A 19,679-nucleotide genomic window follows, 5' to 3' on the forward strand; every position below is an offset into this window, starting at 1 on the left:
AAACTGGCCTCTCCTGAACCTTTAGACCGTAAGTCCCTTCAGGATTTGGTACACAATTCTCAGTAGGTCAGTAATCATTTTTTAAAATGTGGCTATGATGCACTGGAGGCTTCATTTAGATCAGCTATGACTGGAGCAGTGATTCGAAGGCATGCCTGGTTAAAAGAACAATCCTTACCAGACCATGTTAAGTCTAAACTCCTGGATGCCCCTATGGAGAAGCGAAGTTTGTTTGGCTCCCCTGCACAGGAGGTTCTAAAGAAAGTGGAAGAAAAAGCAAAATCTGTCCAAACAGTCAAGGATTTTTTGCAGGTCCAACCTCCAAGGTTTAGCAGAAGTTGGCCTTCAAAGAATTGGTCCTTTCCAGACAGCTTCAGAGCACAGAGAGGCAGAAATAGACGCCCAAGAGGCAGAGGTCAATCTAGGGGTGCCTATAGGGGTCGTCAGTGGCAACCTGCCAACCAAGGAAGTGCCGCCACAGCTGCGACTGCAACCACATCTACAGGACAGACACAATGACTTGGCTCTGATTCCGCCTACCAGGGAACAACTGGAAGCACCCTTGGGCGGAAAGCTAGCCTTATTCTGAAGAAATTGGCATTGTATTACAGGAGACAAATGGACTTTACAAACAATAGACAAGGGCTACAGGTTTCACTTCCACACTCTACCAAAAAAGAGAGGAATGCCAAACCTTCCACCAAGCCAAAAATCAGAGGCTCTAAAACAAATCATCAGTTTACTAAAGATGAGAGCAATAGAAAAGGTACCATCTATGGAACAAGGCCAAGGATTTTACTCCAGACTATTCCTTGTACCAAGAAAAGAAAATCAATGGAGGCCTATTCTAGATTTGTCCGCACTGAACACATACCTCATTGTTCCAAAATTCAAAATGCTGACACTACAGCAACTTCTTCCCATGTTGGGCAAGGAGTCTTGGCTGGTGACTCTAGATCTCAAGGAGGCATACCTGCACGTCCCTATACGACCAGATTGCAGAAGACACCTCAGATTTCTTGCAGGATCAGAGCATTATCAATTCTCAGCATTGCCCTTTGGCTTATCTACTGCGCCCAGAGTATTCACGAAATGCCTGGCATCAGTAATTGCTCACTGCAGGCTTCAGGGAATTCAAATCTACCCATACCTGGACGACTGCCTAATACAAGCGGACAACAAGACAAAATTAATACAGGATTTGGCCTATGTCATCCAACTGCTGCAAGCCTTGGGATACACAGTCAACATACAAAAGTCAAGACTAGTGCCATCTCAAAGGATAACATTTTTGGGGGCAGAACTGGACACAATAACTCAGATGGCTTTTCTCACAGAGGAAAAACAAAAGCAACTACCAGTCTATTTCATGGCATTAACAAGGCAAACTCAGCTTACTGCAAGGAAAGTCCTGCAGGCCCTGGGTTACATGGCATCCTGCATAATATTGATCCCACATGCCAGGCTGCATATGAGAAAGTTACAATGGTACCTAAGGAATGTTTGGTCTCAGCACAGACACAGTCTAGAAGCCCAGATACCAATCATTCCATGTCTGAAAAAAGAATTCCTGTGGTGGGCTCAGGCCTGTCAGATAAACAGAGGATTGCCTTTCCACAAACCACATCCAAGGCAGACCATTACAACGGACGCCTCAGACCTAGGCTGGGGGGCACACATGGAAGACAAGTGCTTTCAAGGCCTATGGTCTCAAGACCAGCTGAATCTACACATAAACCTAAAGGAGATGCTGGCAGTGAAGCATGCAATGGAGGCATTCAGACCATTCATCCAGCAAGGACACCTGCTGATAAGGACGGACAATACCACAGTCATGTGGTACATCAACAAACAGGGAGGCACACATTCATACCCTCTATGCTGGACGGCAGTGGATCTGTGGAACATGGCCCTGAATCTCAACATCCAACTGCAGGCCAAATTTGTACCAGGAAAAGAAAATTCACTAGCAGACAGCTTAAGCAGGACTACCACGGATGCTCACGAATGGATGCTGCATCCAAAAATTTTCCAAACCTTAACAGAGACATGGGGAATGCCAGAGATAGACCTGTTTGCCTCCCCACACAACCACCAACTGAAGAAATTCTGCTCAAGAGTATACCACCCACCTGCCTGGAGGGTGGACTCCCTTTCTTTCAGCTGGAAGGACCTGACAGTGTATGCCTTCCCACCTCTTCCTTTGATGTACAAAGTTCTACTGAAGATCAGAGAGGAACAGCCAAAGGTAATTCTGATAGCTCCAGACTGGCCAAGGCAACATTGGTACCCGCTACTAAGAAGCTTGTCTTGGACGCATTCATGGCATCTACCTCTATGTCCTCTACTTCTAACGCAGAACAACTAAAAGACCCTGCATCCAAACTTAAAAACACTACAGCTAACTGCTTGGAAAATTGCATAAAACAAAACCAGCTTGATTTATCTCAGAGGGTCAAGGACATTATCCTGGAGGCTCGCAGACCCTCCACAAGGAAAACATGTTCAGCCAAATGGAAAAGATTCCTCATTTGGAGTGCAGAAAAGGGAGAAAATGCCACACTAGCAAACCTGGCACACATCCTGGAATACTTAGCAGAACTGTTCCACAATGGCCTGTCCTATTCTTCCATTAAGATACATGCATCAGCAATTTCAGCAGAGTACAACATGGATCCTCCTGTCTTCTCTCATCCTCTCCTCAGACAATTTTTGAGAGGGATCAAAAATGTAAAGCCTCCAAGAAAACCACCTTTACCTGCATGGGATCTCAATTTTGTGCTAGAAAAATTAACACTTCCCTCTTTTGAACCAGCAGCAACAGCAGACTTACAGTTCTTATCTTGGAAAACTGCTTTCCTGCTAGCAATCACTTCAGCAAGAAGGGTATCTGAATTACAGGCATTAATGGCAGTGCATCCTTTCCTTATCTTCCATCAGGATAGAGTGTCTCTGAGAACCAATCCTACTTTTATGCCAAAGGTGGTATCCAGGGTATCCTTAAACCAAGCCATACATTTGCCTACGTTCTTCCCCAACCCACAGAACAGGGGGGAAAAACTACTACACACCTTGGATGTACACAGACAACTGCACTACTACCTGGACAGAACCAAGAGCAGTAGAAAAACTGACCAGCTTCTGGTAGCATATGCAACAGGAGTGCAAGGAAAAGCAATTTCAAAGCAGACAATTTCAAAATGGATAGGAAATTGCATTCGATTCTGCTACTCATTTAATGGAAAGACAACTCCTGAAAATATCAGGCCTCACTCCACAAGAGCTACAGCCACCACTACAGCTTTCCTACGAGGAGTGGCTACCAAAGACATTTTAGAAGCTGCTACTTGGAGCTCCATGCATACATTTGCCAAGCATTATAATCTTCCTTTATACTCCAGATCCCGAGCAGGTTTTGCAACTGCTGCTTTACAGGGGATCTTAACTACACCATCATTATCTTAGTGCCTCCTTCCCCAGATTAGCTATGGTATTCTACCCATTTGTTAGGACTGCAGATGCATCCTTGAAGGACATAGTACAGTTTTGTACCTACCATAAATGTAGATGTCCGATAGGTATGCATCTGCAGTCAGGATTACCCACCCTCCTTCCCCTCTGTGGTATTCCTAGGGTATTTACCCCTCTTTAAGCTAGCTGGGGGAATCTATTATGGTGTATTTGTTTGTAATGTATATATATATATATATATATTGCTTTCTTCTGTTTGGAATTATTTCCATTTATCCAAATTTAGCCTTCCTAGAGGGCACCTGGCATCTGGGGCAAGAAACACTGAGGAAAATGGCGTCGGCTGATGCCTTTATACCCCAGCAGCTATGACGTCGGGTGAAGTGCGACATCAGCTGAGGCCAGACCCAGACTTTGGAATCCGGCCGACCGAAGGGCTGCCTGAAGCAGGACAACCCATTTGTTAGGTCTGTAGATGCATACCTATCGGACATCTACATTTATGGTAGGTACAAAACTGTACTTTTTGGTGACATGTCTCTGCCCACCAAAGAAACTCCTGTTGTAGGCAGGGAATGAGAGGAATCATTGTTTCAAGGTTGTGACAATGTTGACTCCATAAACCTTTTAGGTACCATTGAAGTTTCCTCATATGCAGTCTCGCATATGGAATTAGTAGAATGCAGGATGCCATGAACCCGAAAGCCTGCAGAATTTGTCTTGCACATAACTGGGTTTTTGTTGCCATTTGTTTGAAATATGTTGTCAATTGCCTTTGTTTGTCTGGCGTGAGGTAAGCCTTTTGGGCAGTTGTATTCAAGCTTGCACCCAGGAATGTAAGTATTTGAGAGGGTACCAGTTGTGATTTCTTTTCGTTTATGGTGTACCCTAGGCATGCTAGAATCCTTTTTACAAACACCAGATGTTGAAGGTAGAGTGTCCTTGTCCTCTGCTTGAATGAGAGAATTGTCCATTTAAGGATAAATTTGAATGTTTCTTTGTCTGCAGAATGCAATTACTGGTGCCAGGCACTTTGTAAAGACCCTGGGCGCAGTAGATAAGCCAAAGGGCAGTGCAGAGAATTGGTAATGCAAAAAACCTGCTTTGAAGCGGAGGTATCTTCTACATGATTCCCTTATTGGGATATACAGATGTGCCTCTTTTAAGTTTAGAGTCACTAACCAAGCATTCTTGCCTAGCATAAGCAGTAGCTGTTGTGAAGTCAGTATTTTGAATTTTGGAATGTTCAGGAACGTGTTCAGAATTGATAAGTCCAATACTGGACGCTATGAATGGTCTTTTCTGGGTACCAGGAAAAGTCTTGAATAAAATCTTTGTCCTTTTTCCTTTTCTGGTACTGGTTGAACAGCCCCCATATCCATGCGGGACATGACTTGTTTCTGGGCCTCTGCCCACTGGTTTTATGGCAGATCTGGCCATCCGTTTGGAACTGGCAAATTATGGAAATGAAATCTGTACCCTGGGATACTATGTTTAATACCGACTTGTCCTGGGTAATTAACTCCCATTTTTGAGCATGAAGTGCTAGTTTTCCCCCCAAGGGGGCTGCCAAAAGATAAGTGCTTGGAGAGATGGTATAGGAAAGTGCTTACTGTAGGGTTGTGCTTTGTTTCCTCCAGATTTGGAGGTGGAGGCACCCCGTTGCTTTGACCTGTAAGAACCCTGTGATTGATATCTGGAGCCTTTTGAGCACCTGGGTTTGCCCTGAGTGGCTCTGTTTGACACAGGAAAGGACCAATTTTTAGTAGGCCAGTGCCTACTGAACCTGGGTGGCTGCACTTGCAAGAAATCTTTTACAGTTTGCATAGATTTAGATTTGTCTTCCATTTTCTTTAAAACCTCTTCTGCCTTATTACCACACAGAGTATCATGCTGCAAAGGGGCATCCAACAATTTAGCTTTAACATGATCAGGCAGATTTTGCTCCTTGAGCCAGGCATGCCTTCTAATCACAGATCCAGTAACAGCAGCCCTACAAGAGGCCTCCAAGAAATCAAAACCAGATTGCAAAGTATGCTTTCCAACCTGTTCTGCTGAATGCAATAAATCCTATAACTCATTATTTTCCACACAATCAGAAATCAACATAATTTTCTATTTCAGTAAGCCCATAACATGCTGTTGATATTTAAGCATATGAAACTGGCAGTTTAAAGCCCTGATTGCCAAGGTTGCAGATGTATAAACCACCTTACCCCATCTATCCAGAGCCCTGGAATCTCTATCAGAAGGGGTAGGATTTTTGGCTGTAGAAGCCTTAACACCCTTGGGACCCTGAGAAATAGTCTCAGGATCAGCAGCAGGATTTTTCAAAAGAAATTTGTGGGAGTCAGGAACCCTGTTATATCTCTCTGGCTTACTAGGAGCCGGAGGCAGGGAATCAGGAGCCATGCTTGATTCCGAGAACACATCATCAATGTCTAACCCAGGTGGTATTGCCAAAGGCCTATGCTGAGGAAGAAGGAGGAAATCCCTAAGCCTCTTTTTTTGATTCAGAGAAGTCCTGACTCTCCCAGCGAAAATGTTCCCTTAAAGTATGCAAAGTCTTTCCGAAAGAGTAATCCTCAGGAGGAGATGCAGATGGGATGGATTCCTCTGCATCAGAATCCTCATAGGGTGGAATAGAAAATTCCTGATCAGAAGAGGAATCAGAAGGAATGGAAACCTGATCTGAAGATTCATAATCAGTGTCTTCCCTAGGCCTCTTAGCGGGGGGGGGGGGGGGGGTTGGAAACCCCAGATCAAGGTAATTAAATCCTCAGCCATTTTGATTATCTGTTTTTTAGGCATATGGGCCTGAGCACGTGGCTCATGCGTCAGTTTTTTAGACATGGAAGTTGTCTCTGACCTTGTTTTTGTTGCTGGCGTCAGTTTAATGTAAAAATGTTGAGGCCTGAAAACACCCTCAGAAGCCGGTGCCTGCTCAGCGGCTCTGGACCCATCCAAGGGAGGGACATTCGCCGGTTCAATACTTTGCGAATCTCGTGGCATACCGGACTCTGAATGAGTCTTGGTAGAGGCCTGCGACTCAAAAGTAGCGGGTATCAGGGGTTGCAAAAGCACCTCACTGAGTAGCGGCGACTGGCTTAGAAGCTTTGTCATCGGTTTTGGACCTCGACGGTCTGTCTTGTCTTTTTCCTTGCATTTTTTATTAACTCCGGTAGTCAGATTGCTAACCGAGGACGTTTCAGGGTAGTTAAATCTTGAGACAAAATATTTCGAAGCAAAAATATACCGACACTTAATAGTTCGTTGGTTAAATTTAGCATATCGGTAAGGAGCAAGAAAAAGTTTCTCCAACAGGGTACTTAGCTTTAAGTTGAAGACTTTGGTTCTGAAACTCAAACAACAATTTCAGGAGTCTGCCGACCGGCACTTGCAAATTGCTTCTGCTTCGGGCACCACACAGTAAGAAAGACTGATGTAATGATGTTGGCTGCATGTTTTATACCCTTGACAACCTGATGTCATGGAAGAAGGGACAGCAACCGACGCAGCACCCAAGACTTTGTTAATCAGGCCGACTGAGGGCAACCTGCAAGCAGATTACCCAAATGTAATGACTGCAACAGTGAAATACGAAGAACATCTGCCAACTAATTTCTTCCCCATTCAATGAGGTTTTGAGTTGCCAGGCCAGGAGAAAATCTGCAACTTCCTTTTAAAACATCCAGGATGCATGTGAAGAGGATCAAGCAGCTACTATAAGTTTATTTCACAGAAGGGAATGGTTTGAGAGCAGTCTTGCTCTCCAACAGGTCTTGTTCATGTTACGGTGAAAGTTAACCCTCTTTGACAGGTTGTTTATGCTGAGATTTGTTTTACGAATGTGTAGGTGGTCATTGAGGACTGGACTGTTGCAGGATCTGTAGCGAAGGCAAAAATCTGGATTGAAAGAAGCATTTGGCAAGATTGAAATAGAAATGGATAACAACTTCATTTGACCTAGAAGATTATACCCTGTCTAAACAGGACTTCTTAACATAATTTAATACATGCTAGTCAAAGGACAGCTCATGGTCTAAGAAATTGCTCTGGTCCCTGATGACTGAGGGAATTTGGGGGGGGGAGCTTATCTATATGGGTCAATGGGGAGGGTAATCTACATGGCTGTGCATGCTTATCAAAGAATATGATACTACATTTCTTAGCATGTAGACGTTCATCTGTAGGGTGATAGAGAAATTGCTTTTCATCAGCAAACAGAGCATGAAAACAGCATCAAACTTTTTAACACCATAATTTTGTTAAACTGGGACAAGTTTGTGAAAAGTCTTTATAAGGCAGCATAGTTGGGGATCAAGAAAAATCAGGAATAGAACTATTTTTCCCTGCTTTGAATAAAAGACTTTCACTACATCTCTGCATTTCAACAACCCATGAAGAATAGGACTGGGAAATGACAAGGGATGAAAGTGGAAGGGACAGAACATGCACATTAAGGGCTGAAAGATGCCCTATATTCACCAGAGCCATTAAACACTGGGTACAGCATCAGGAAGGCCTAAATCTTTCTGAAGCAGATCTTTCACTTCCATCTGGCTACCATGATTACTTAGGGAGGGGCGCTGAGATGGAAAGAAGACAAAGTATGTCTAAGTAAGCTTTCCATGACATATCTTCAAGTGGAATTCCACTGCATCGGGAAGTCAAATTATTTTTGTTTACCTTTTTCATGACATCTCCCCAGGTCAACAGTAGAAAGTTTTGACATGTACTCTGAATTATTTGTGGACCACATGCTGACTAGGTACTAATTCCATTGCAACCTCATTCATATATTAAGTTTGGTACTATGAGTCAGTATTTCCTATACCAAAGTATGGATACAGTAAGCAAAAACTCTGCTTAGATAATTTCATTTCAGCTTAGATGTACAGTCAGCTCTGGTGGCATAGTGGGATAAGGACCTAACTATGGTCCCAGTGACTTGAATATGTTAGAGTTCCAGCAGAACAGGACTGGGTGGTCTCATGACAAATACCTCCTCAAGACAGTGGCAGAAAGAGTTGTCCTTGACAGATATCAAACTTACAGTATTTAGCAAAGATAGGAAAGGAAGACCATGACACTGCAGTTCATATATCATCCAGGGATACATTTTTGAGAAAAGGCTGCAGACACTGCTACAGACCTTGTTGAGTGTGCATAAAGCCCTGAATGGCAAAGATTTGTTACTAGAATCATAACAAATATTAATAGTCAGACAACTGCCTGGAGAGTGTGAAGTTGGTCATCTTTATTTACCTGATCTACTAGCTACATAAGAAACAAAGTTGTTCAGGTTGTCTTAAAGACTTTAAATGTTAAGAAAAGCATACCAGTTTGCAGACATCCAGGCCTAGTCAACTGGAACTCTCATTCGCTTGAATAGTTTTTCTTTTGGCTTTTCCCGGTGAGGGGTCCGCTAATGATTGGCAGTAGATTTTTACGGTGCCAAGGTGCCAGCACGACGCACAACCTTCAACGAAGGCACACCCATTCACACATGTCTTTCGAATGCTACTCGACTGCAGGGAGGACATGCAGACTGCACACAGAATGTGCTCCAGCCGAGAATCGAACGGGAGAACCTCTTGCTGTGAGGCGACAATGCTACCGCTGCACCACCGCGGCTTACCAGCATGGAAAAATAATGGGAGATTAAAAATGAAAGGGCTGGTTGAGGTCAAGTTCGTAAAGGCATCTTAGGAATGGACGAATGCCTGGTCCTAAATACTACCCTATTTATGTGGAGGATGTGATATGATGACCCAAAAGAGAAAGCATGAAGTTCTAAAATCTTTGTAGCTGAAGAGATGACAACTAGAAAAAGCATCTTCCGTGACACCTACTTAAGATCCATTTTTGCTACAGGTTCAAATGGGGTAAAAGCTATTTTTTCAAGAACAAAATTAAAGTCTCTTGGAAGAGCAGGGTCTTTATAAGATGATGTGGAAAGGAAGACTTTTTTGCATATATGCCGTGAAACCAAGGAAGAATGATTACTGACCTGAGAAGCAGAATTGGCAGCAAAGTGAATTTTAATAGAACAACTTGAGCACTGGTTGAACAAGTCTGCTAAAAGGTGAACTATGGAGGAGAGAATGAAGAAAGAAATGGGGTACAAAAATGACTAACCAAGCAAAGAAGGAATACTGACTGGCTAACAGAGAGGCTAAGAGAGCAGTCACAACAACAGATAATGCATCGGAGATACTTTCTTCAGTTACTGGAAAGTGACTCAGAAAATGGCGCAAAAACTGCCAGGTTGCAAGGCATAGACAAAAAGATACGTTTGCTCATTCCTTTAACAAGGATATCTTCCTCCTAGTTTTGAAGAAGTAGGGACGGGTTGGGCTGAGACTTGGGTAACATGTAGGTGCTAAGCTGAGTCATATCTCCTCCCTACTGGTGCAATGAGGTCAGGCCCTGTTTCTTTGTCAGCTTGCCATCTCATCTGTTGTTTTTGTTGTCTGACACTTTTGATCCCCTCCTCCCTTTTTGCCTGGGTTGAAAGGAAAGGACCAGGGTTTTGCAGTATAATTCCCACTAAATCTATGTCACTGTACCTGTAAGACATCTTTGATCTGCTTGAATTTAGCCTTGTTCTCCAGTTTCTTCAACACTGCTCAACAATTGGTCCAAAGAAAGGTACATCCCAGGAGGTCATATTTCACATGTTCTGAAACAGGCAGCTCCTTTAACCAAGCGGAAAGAATAGTTGTGTAAAATCTTACTATAGCCATAGATGCCCTTCTCTTCTGTGTTGCAGTATTCTGTACATATGGGAAGTCCTCCGCCCAAGCGACTACATGTCAGGCCAACATACAACAGCTTTTAGCTACTGCCAAGTACATGGGACGTCATACGTATGTGCTGGCAATGCCAGCCATAAAAGGACATTCACATGTACAATCCTCAAAGTATAGTTGGTGTACACTTACCATAAATGAGATGTTCAAGTGTATTCATTGTTGCAGTCATCACTTGTGGGGTTATCCCTGCTGGGTAGCCCTTGGCCGCCCCAAATCCCAGAGTAAAGGATTTCCCTCCTGCGTCAGGTGACTGAGGCTAATGTCAGGTCGTCAGGGCTATAAAATGAGGCAGCCGACACCATTACATCAGTTTTTCTTGCCCCCAATAAGTATGAGGCCCCAAGAAAGAGAAAAAAAGAAAAAGGGGGAGGGTGGGAGGGAAACAGGACTGCAACTCTTGTGCTCAACGTTTTCTGGAATTTATAAATTCCAGTGCCTTGGATCAACTTTATCCACACCCCCACCATGGGCAGCAATATCCCAGACCTGGTCATTACCAGTATGGGCAACCGGTGTTCCACACCAGAGGTCAATTCCTTGTTGGTCATATCTGACCACAAGCAAATCATCCTAGACATCCACATCCCCCCCCCACCCCCCACCCCCACCCCCAGGGAAACCACCATAAAAAATTTCTCCAAAGCCAACTTCGCGCTTCTTAAGACAGAAGTGGCAAACTTCACGAAACCCATGCTGAAGGACAATAAAGATATGACTGCTGAATCCTATACAATTGCACTTTATAAGCACTTACACGAGTGCATGGATCGTGCAATCCCTAACAGAACCAAGATGCTAGCCTCCAAAAAAAAAAAAAAGAAGCCAATCTGGTGGTCCCCTGCTATAAACAAACTCTACAACAGAAGAAAAAAACTGTTGCAAGAGAGAGTAAAATCCCACGACTGGAGGAACTCCATTGTCAGCCTCAGTAAGAAGCTGAGATCCCTCATAAAATCCTCCAATGCTAGTTACAAAAACAAAATCGCCGCTGATTCTAAAGACAACCACAAAGCATTCTATAGCTATGTCAAGAATCTCAATGGTAATACTCTGATCTGCTCTGAGTTACAGCACAATGGCACTAAATATACGGAACCAATTGATATTGCCAACATCCTGGCAGATAGGTTCAGTGCTAACTTTACCCCTCTCTCATCCCCTAAACCCATCTCTATACTGGAAGAATGCAAAGTACCTGTAATCACGGCTGCACAGGTAAAAAAACACACACTCCAAAGCTAAGAACACAACATCCATGGGACCTGCTAACATCCCAGACTGCGTTCTACATGAACTACGGAATGAACTGGCACCCCACCCAAGTACCTTGTTCAATCATAGCCTCACCTCAGGTTTTGTGCCCAATGAATGGGTATCTGAATTACAGGCCCTTATGGTAGTGGAGCCTTTCATCATCTTTCATGCGGACAGGGTGTCACTTAGGACCAATCCATCCTTCATGCCCAAGGTGGTATCCAGTGTTGCTGTTAATCAGTCCATTCATTTGCCAACCTTCTTTCCCAATCCACCGAAGAAAGGGGAACAGATTCTGTATTCCTTGGATGTGCACAGACAACTTCGATTTTACTTGGACAGGACTAAACCTAGACGGAAATCTGAACAACTGCTGGTAGCATTTGCTGCTGGGGCAGAGGGGAAGGCTATTTCAAAACAAACCATTTCTAAGTGGATAAGCTATTGCATTCATTTTTGCTATAAGCATCATAGAAAACCTATCCCCCAGGGGATCGGATCTCACTCCACCAGGGCAGCATCTACTTCTGCAGCCTTTCTCAGAGGTGTTCCTACCAGGGACATCCTAGAAGCTGCTACCTGGAGTTCTGTACATACTTTCACCAAGCATTATAATTTGCCAATTTTCTCTAAATCTAGAGCTGGCTTTGCCACTGCTGTCTTGCAGAACCTTATAGCTGGCCCTAATGCTATATAAACTCCTCCTCCCCAACCATAGCTTTGGGAATCTACCCAAATGTAATGACTGCAACAGTGAAACACGAAGAACATAGTACAGTTGTGTGCACTTACCATAAATGTAGATGTTCGAGTGTATTCACTGTTGTAGTCCTGGTTACCCTCCCTCCAGCCCCCTAACTTCTGGCTATACCTCTACTTTCCTTTACTGTGCTTAAAAGCCTTTTTGGTGTATTTGTTTTTTGTTGGAGGTATAACTTTGTGATTTTGTTTATTTGCTCCCCATTGGGGGGGCACCTGACATCTGCGCCAAGAAAAACTGATGATATGATGTCGGCTGCATGTTTTATACCCCTGACGTCATGGAAGAAGGGACAGCAACTGACGCAGGACCCAAGACTTTGTTAGTCAGGCCGACTGAGGGGCAACCTCCAAGCAGATTACCCAAATATAATGACTGCAACAGTGAATACACTCGAACATCTACATTTATGGTAAGTGTACACAATTGTACTTTACTAGTATAGGAGGGTTCTAATTGTATTCTTGAGGCTAGGCTACAAATGATTTTTCTAATAAGCAGCCTAGTATAAACCTATGGTAGTTATGCATGTTCCTTTTTAGAAGGTGCCTAACAGACTGTGTGGTTACAGTGGGGGAAGTCATACTTAAAGCTCATTTTCCTGATTTTTTTCCTCTTAACTGCTGCCATTGTCTGAGTGTTCGGTAGTAATATTCACTGACATGAGACTCCGGGGCAGTGCACTTCATATTTCTTCAGTGAACTAGAAAAGTTCCTTGAAGGAGCTTCGTGCTGTTCTGAACTACACTGCTGGAAGATTGCAGGAACCTGCATATTTCCAGAAACTAACAGAAGTCCAGCATCTTTTTTTGCTGGATGCATTAGAAGATCATTGCTACTGTATCTATATGTAGTCTTACATTTCTGAATGTTTTTAGTCAAATGTGTCTTCATTTCTTGGTTGCAGAGGTATATTTTTATTTCCAACTTCCTAACATATTTCACTGAGATTGCTTTCATTCGCAACACTATTGTGTTCATTTAATAAGGGCTTTTAATATTTTTCAGTTATTGATGCTGATGATTTTAAACTCTAGTCTGCTGTTATTGTCTATTAAAACATTTAAGAGCTACCTGAAGTTGAGCTGTCCAACCTTAAGTCATCTAATGCTAAAACATAAATAGTAGTAAAAGGTTTTTGATTGCATTGTGCAAGATATTACATTACTACTTAAAGATAACAGTAAAGTTTTGGTATATTAAATTAGAAGCAAAGATTGGAAAACATTTTCAGGTTCTTAATAACATGTGGGTAGTTGTCAGAAAAACTGACAGTTACTGCTGTAGTGATTTATTTCACTGTTCAGTATTTTGGTCAGAATATAACTAGTAAGAACTTGAAAAGCTTAGCTTACAGTTTTTTGTTTGTTTGTTTAATGTTGAGATCTTATGGGCAGGAGAAAGGAGAAAAGAGAAAACAAATAGACCTAATGTTACTTGATGCCTTGTGCAGAAGCTGGAGCATTTAGTTGAGCTTGGTTCCCACTTCACATCAAAAATAAATACTACTGGTGGTATACTTGAATTGTGTTTAGTATAGTAATCTTTGGTGAGGAGCATAGGGTGACATGCAAGAGTGGAGGAAGATGCACACAGGTGGATTAAATCTTAAGTAGAAGGGCCAGTCTGAAGGAGATTGGAGACTGTAAAGTGGTGGCAGGGGAAAGTGTAGTTAGGCAGCATAGGATGGTGGTTTGTAGGATGACATTGGTGATCAAAAAGAGGAGGATGAGTGTGAGGGCAGCACCAAGGATCAAATGGTGGAAATTGTAAAAGGGTAATTGTGAGGTGGAGTTCGGAGTAGCGTTAAGACAGGCACTGGGTGTCAGTGAAGAGTTACCAAATAGCTGGGTAACTACAGCAGAGCTAGTAAGAGAGATGGTTAGAAAGGTGCTTGGTGAGACATCTGGAAAGAGGAAGGAGGACAAGGAGACCTGGTGGTGGAATGAAGAAGTACAGGAGAGTATACAGAGAAAGAGGTTGGCGAAGAAGAAGTGGGATTGTCAGAGAGATGAAGAAAGTAGACGAGTGTAAGGAAATGAGGTGCATGGCAAAGAGAGAGGTGGCGAAGGCTAAGGATATGGCGTATGAAGAGTTGTATGAAAGGTTGGACACTAAGCAGGGAGAAAAGGACCTGTACCGATTGGCTAGACAGAGGGACCGAGCTAGTAAAGATGTGCAGCAGGTAAGGGTGATAAAGGATAATGAGGGAAATGTACTCACACGCGAGGAGAGTGTGTTGAGCAGATGGAAAGAGTACTTTGAGGGGCTGATGAATAAAGAGAATGAGAGGGAGAGAAGGTTGGATGATGTGCGGATAGTGAATCATGAAGTGCATTGGATTAGCAAGGAGGAAGTAAGGATATCTATGAGGAGGATGAAGAATGGAAAGGCTATTGGTCCAGATGACATACCTGTGGAAGCATGGAGGTGTTTAGGTGAAATGACAGTGGAGTTTTTAACTAGATTGTTTAATGAAATCTTGGAAAGTGAGAGGATGCCTGAGGAATGGAGAAAGTGTTTTGGTACCGATTTTTAAGAATAAGGGTGATGTGCAGAGCTGTAGTAACTACAGAGGGATTAAATTGATCAGTGTCAGCATGAAGTTATGGGAAAGAGTAGTGGAAGCTAGGTTAAGAAGGGAGGTAATGACTAGTGATCAACAGTATGGTTTCATGCCAGGAAAGAGCACTACAGATGCGATGTTTGCTCTGAGTGTGTTGATGAACTACAGAGAAGGAAGGAGTTGCGTTGTGTCTTTGTGGACTTGAGAAAGCATATGTCAGGGTGCCTAGAGTGGAGTTGTGGTATTGTATGAGGAAGTCCTGAGTGTCAGAGAAGTATGTAAGAGTGGTACAGGATATGTACAAGGGTAGTGTGACAGCAGTTAGGTCTGCGATGGGAGTGACGGATGCGTTCAAGGTGGAGGTGGGATTACATCAAGGGATCAGCTCTGAGCCCTTTCTTATTTGCAGTGGTGATGGACAGGTTGATAGACGAGATTAGACAGGAGTCAATGTGGACTATGATGTTTGCAGATGACATTGTGATCTGTAGTGAGAGTAGGAACAGATGGAGGAGACCCCGGAGAGGTGGAGATATGCTCTAGAGAGAAGAGGAATAAAAGTCAGCATGACTAAGACAGAGAATATATGTGTGTGTGAATGAGAGGAAGGATAGAAGAATAGTGAAGATGCAGGAAGTAGAGGTGGCAAAGGTGGATGAGTGTAAATACTTGGGATCAACAGTTCAGAGTAATGGTGAGTGTGGAAGAGAGGTGAAGAACAGAGTACAGGCAGGATGGAGTGGGTGGAGAAGAGTGTCAGGAGTGATTTGTGACAGATGAGTACCAGTAAGAGTGAAAGGGAAGGTGTGCAAGAGGGTACTGAGACCAGCTATGTTATATGGGTTGGAGACAGTGGCATTGACAAAAAGGCAGGAGTCAGAGCTTAATGTGGCAGAGTTGAAGGTGTTAAGATTTGCACTGGGTGTGACGAGGATGGACAGGATTAGGAATAAGTATGTTAGAGGGTCAGCCCAGGTTGGAAGGTTTGGAGACGAAGCCAGAGAGGCAAGATTATGTTGGTTTGGACGTGTGCCGAGGAGGAATGCAGAGTAAGTATATTGGGAAAAAGATGCTAAGGATGAAGCTGCCAGGTAACAGGAAAAGAGGAAGGCCTAAGATAAGGTTTATGGATGTGGTGAGAGAGAACATGCAGGTGGTTGGTGTGACAGAGCAAGATGCAGAGGACAGGAAGAAATGAAAACAGTTGATCCGCTGTGGCGACCCCTAACGGGAACAGCCAAAAGAAGTCTATATTAATCTTGGGTGAGGGCTTACATTCTCTCTGGGCAGTGTAGCTGTGAAACAACTAGACAGGCTTTCTAAGGGTTGAGGTTCAGTATTTGTTTTTGATGACTTCTGGCAGTTTGAGCTGTCTGAATCCAATCAGTTGTCATCAGTAAATGTGGAAGTTACTTGGTAAAACCCATTTTTGCATGAATAAATAATTAGAACCATACAACTGCTCTGTTGCATTTCACCTTTGTGACTGCTACATTTCTGAATGTTTGCACTGTCATGTGCTTCTAAATAATGTTTAACTAAAATGTCGTTATTGCCATTTGTGCTTTAGTAAACCACTGACCAGATTATTTTACCTATCAAAAACTTTCTAAGCAAATTCAATACTTGTGGAATATGTCACCATCATTGTAAATGTTTAAGTATACACTTCATACTGTTTATTTATAGCCTCAGTAACTGTTTATTTTATTCCCTAGTTTCCATATCCTTGGGAATGCAGGTCATTCTCTGCAGAGAGATTTTTATGCCACTGACGGTCTGTCTGAGAAGCTGATAAATTCTGCTTTTGTGAACCTGGAAAACATCCCTGATTACAGACTTCGTCCCATACTTCATATCCTTTTTATTTTAATTTGTTTAATGTCTTGTTTAATGAACTTTACTGCAAAATGCAAGATAGTTTTTACTCATTTTTTGTTTTGATATCAAATCATGAAATTTTGATGTGTAATCTGCAGCCTTTTTTGTTTTTGCTTCACTCACCAAGACTTCTCCTTAGGGCATCTCTACCTACCTGGACCTATTGCAGATCTATGCCTGGTAACTAAAGTGCATGAGAAACTACTACTACTGCACAAGCAATCGTTTGAGCACATAAAATATGGTCTACTTTGGATTAACAGCGTGGGTCCTGCAATGTTATATTCAGCTCCATGACTGCATTATACATAGCCACAGACACCACGTTCAATAAAATGAACATCTGCAAGCTGGCAGAACAATTGTTCATTGACATTACCAGAGTCTATGAAACTGTCAACCATACACTGCTTCTCCAAAAACTCAGTAAACTTAACTTTGAATTTTCTATACTACTTTGGCTCCAGAATTACTAAAAAATAAAAAAGACCATTTCAGGTGTACTCCAGTAATGTCCTGTCAGCTTTCTAAATAAATGGGTTTCACAAGTCTCAGTCATTGGACCCCCATTATTATGCATCAGTAAACTGTCTCAACTGCAGTCTTCCAAATCTCTGGTATGCATGCTGATGTTTTGTTGTTTGAAGTCAAACTGTACAGCCACTGATCTCCAACAAAAGGTTCAGTACAGCTTTGCCAACCTATGTAGCTGGGCATACCATAGTAGATTATCAGTCAGTGTAATGTCACAGCACAGAAACTGCACATAACACCTATTTTAATTGGTGATACCAACAGCAATCTCTGTCTTGTTTCCTTTAGACCTGTCACTAACATTTGCCCAGCTTACGGACAAAGTAGTGAATAAAATGCTCACACAACTAAAACTGTGCTATAAAATGTCACATTTTTCTCTCCCACTGCTCATTGCTCCATGCCTAGCAATCTGCTTATGCTAGAGCTTGGTATGTGTATATATGTGTGTGTGTGTATAAGGTACAGAATACTAGTTAATAAAATCTGTGGATTTGTCCTAGCTGGTAACATGCACAACACTGTGTCCTGATGGAACTCTTCAGTTGGCTCCCATTACAAAGCAGGGCTACTGTAGTATAATGAGTGCAGTTATTTAAAATCAGACTTTCCCAGTGTGTGTATTTAAAAATATGTGCTATTATATAACATATGCTTGACTCACTGCGGTGGTGGTGCTGCGATAGCGATGTCGCCTCACAGTTAGACGTCCGTTCAATTCTCAGAGCGTCTTCTGTGTGTCGACATGTGTGAATGAGCGTTCCTTTGTTGAAGGTTGTGCGTTAGGCCCGGCAAGCCAGCATGTAAAAACCTACTGCCAGTCATTAGTGAACTGGAGTTCCGCTGTGGCGACCCCTAACCGGGAAAAGCCGAAAGACACAAAATATAAGATATGCTTGACCTTTGGGATGACTTCAGGTAATCTGTAACAGACTATAGACCTATTATAAATCTTCTGTAGTTGAAAGAGCATTTTGTAAACTTGGACCAGCTACCTGAAGACATTTTCCTGCAGACCTGAGGAAACAGAATACATTAGAACTCTAAATCTAAACTAAATGTAATCTGTCTGTACTTGCTTCAAAGGTAATGGTTAAGTCAGGTGCAACATGTTAACCCATTTCTGAAATTAGCTCATTACATTGTCATCAGTTTAGATTTAACAGCAAAGGTTTAAACCATGTCTCTGTGACTGATGTAAATGCATTACTTACTTGCACATGTCAACATTGTAATGTAGCACTTGTTCTTTGATATTTCCTTGATGTATTCATGTTCAAAACTGTTAGTTGATGTAGTACATGTTTTGTCTTGGCTTAGTGGTCCAGGTTGTGGATCAGAAAGGTCTGCTGACCAGTCTACTTAGGAAATAAAATCAAAAGCCATCCTTATAGAACCAGGATGGGTGAATAAGTCTTCACTGCCTTTCAGTATTTGGACTTTCATTTTGTAAAATACAAATTCATCTGTGTTGCTCCCCGTGCTGACTTGCACTGTGAAGTAAAGTTTTGACTACTTAGTTGTGTCTGCAAATCCCAGTAGTTCTTTTCTTCCACCCATGTATGTTTGATCTCAGTCTTGGCCATTTTTGTAAGTCCAGCATTTCCAGGCTAAACTCCATTAAAAGTGTATCCACATGGCCATCAGATTAAGACCCCCATCAGCTTTGTGTATTGTCTCAGGAAGTAGACAGCATAAAGGTGAAAAGAGGAAGAAATTGGTGTTCTGCCTTGCATCCTAGAAATTGATACATTCACAATCTATTCACCTGGAAAATAAATATGTGACGCTCACTGTCACAACCCTCAGCATAAATGGCAGATCATTTTATGGGTAGATGGAGACCAGATCAAAGCCTGATCCCTTCCAAGTAAATGTGACAGTAAAACAGCTTCTTGAACTGTGCATATGATGAGCTTGCCCTCTTCTAATGAGGATTTTTGTTTGTACCTGTCCACAACCTGAATTACTGCGAGAACTAGGGGAGGTGTATCCTTGTCTTTCACCCTGAGGATCATCTCCTACGATTGTTATGCTGCCTTTCCCTAGGATGATCAGCTGAAATCTGTGGTTCATAAGCCTGATCCCAACGAGCAGTTCCTCAATTCATTGGTCACAGATAAGTGGAACTTTGCACTGGAATGGCCACCTGGTAAAGACTTCCTGGCTTTATTAGGCCAGTAGGGCCTGGTTGAGGCAGATTTATTTCATCTCACACCAATGACTGGTATCAAGGTCTAAAGATCAAACCAATGTTTGACATGCATTAAAAATTTGAGTTACAGTTGTGGGAATGCATCATTAGGGAGTGGATTTGAAAGTCCACTTGGTTACTACTAAGTTTCATGAAAATCTGTCAATGGTCCATGTTTCTTGTGTGATTCACTGCTTTAGG

General features: G+C 42.6%; 1 protein-coding gene across 2 annotated transcripts in view; it reads left to right on the forward strand.

Moving 5' to 3' along the window:
- XPO5 (exportin 5) overlaps window positions 1-19,679 on the forward strand; it is a 2,857,558-nt gene that overhangs the window by 1,813,514 nt on the left and 1,024,365 nt on the right. For both annotated transcript variants that reach the window (XM_044060355.1, XM_044060360.1), the window contains exon 22: window positions 16,588-16,724. In XM_044060355.1, the coding sequence (XP_043916290.1) occupies window positions 16,588-16,724 (137 nt within the window). The remainder of the gene's footprint in view (window positions 1-16,587; window positions 16,725-19,679) is intronic.

Source organism: Protopterus annectens, chromosome 1.part0 (genome assembly GCF_019279795.1).
Source record: "Protopterus annectens isolate FY-2018-M chromosome 1.part0, PAN1.0, whole genome shotgun sequence".
Classification (NCBI taxonomy): Eukaryota; Metazoa; Chordata; order Ceratodontiformes; family Protopteridae; genus Protopterus; species Protopterus annectens.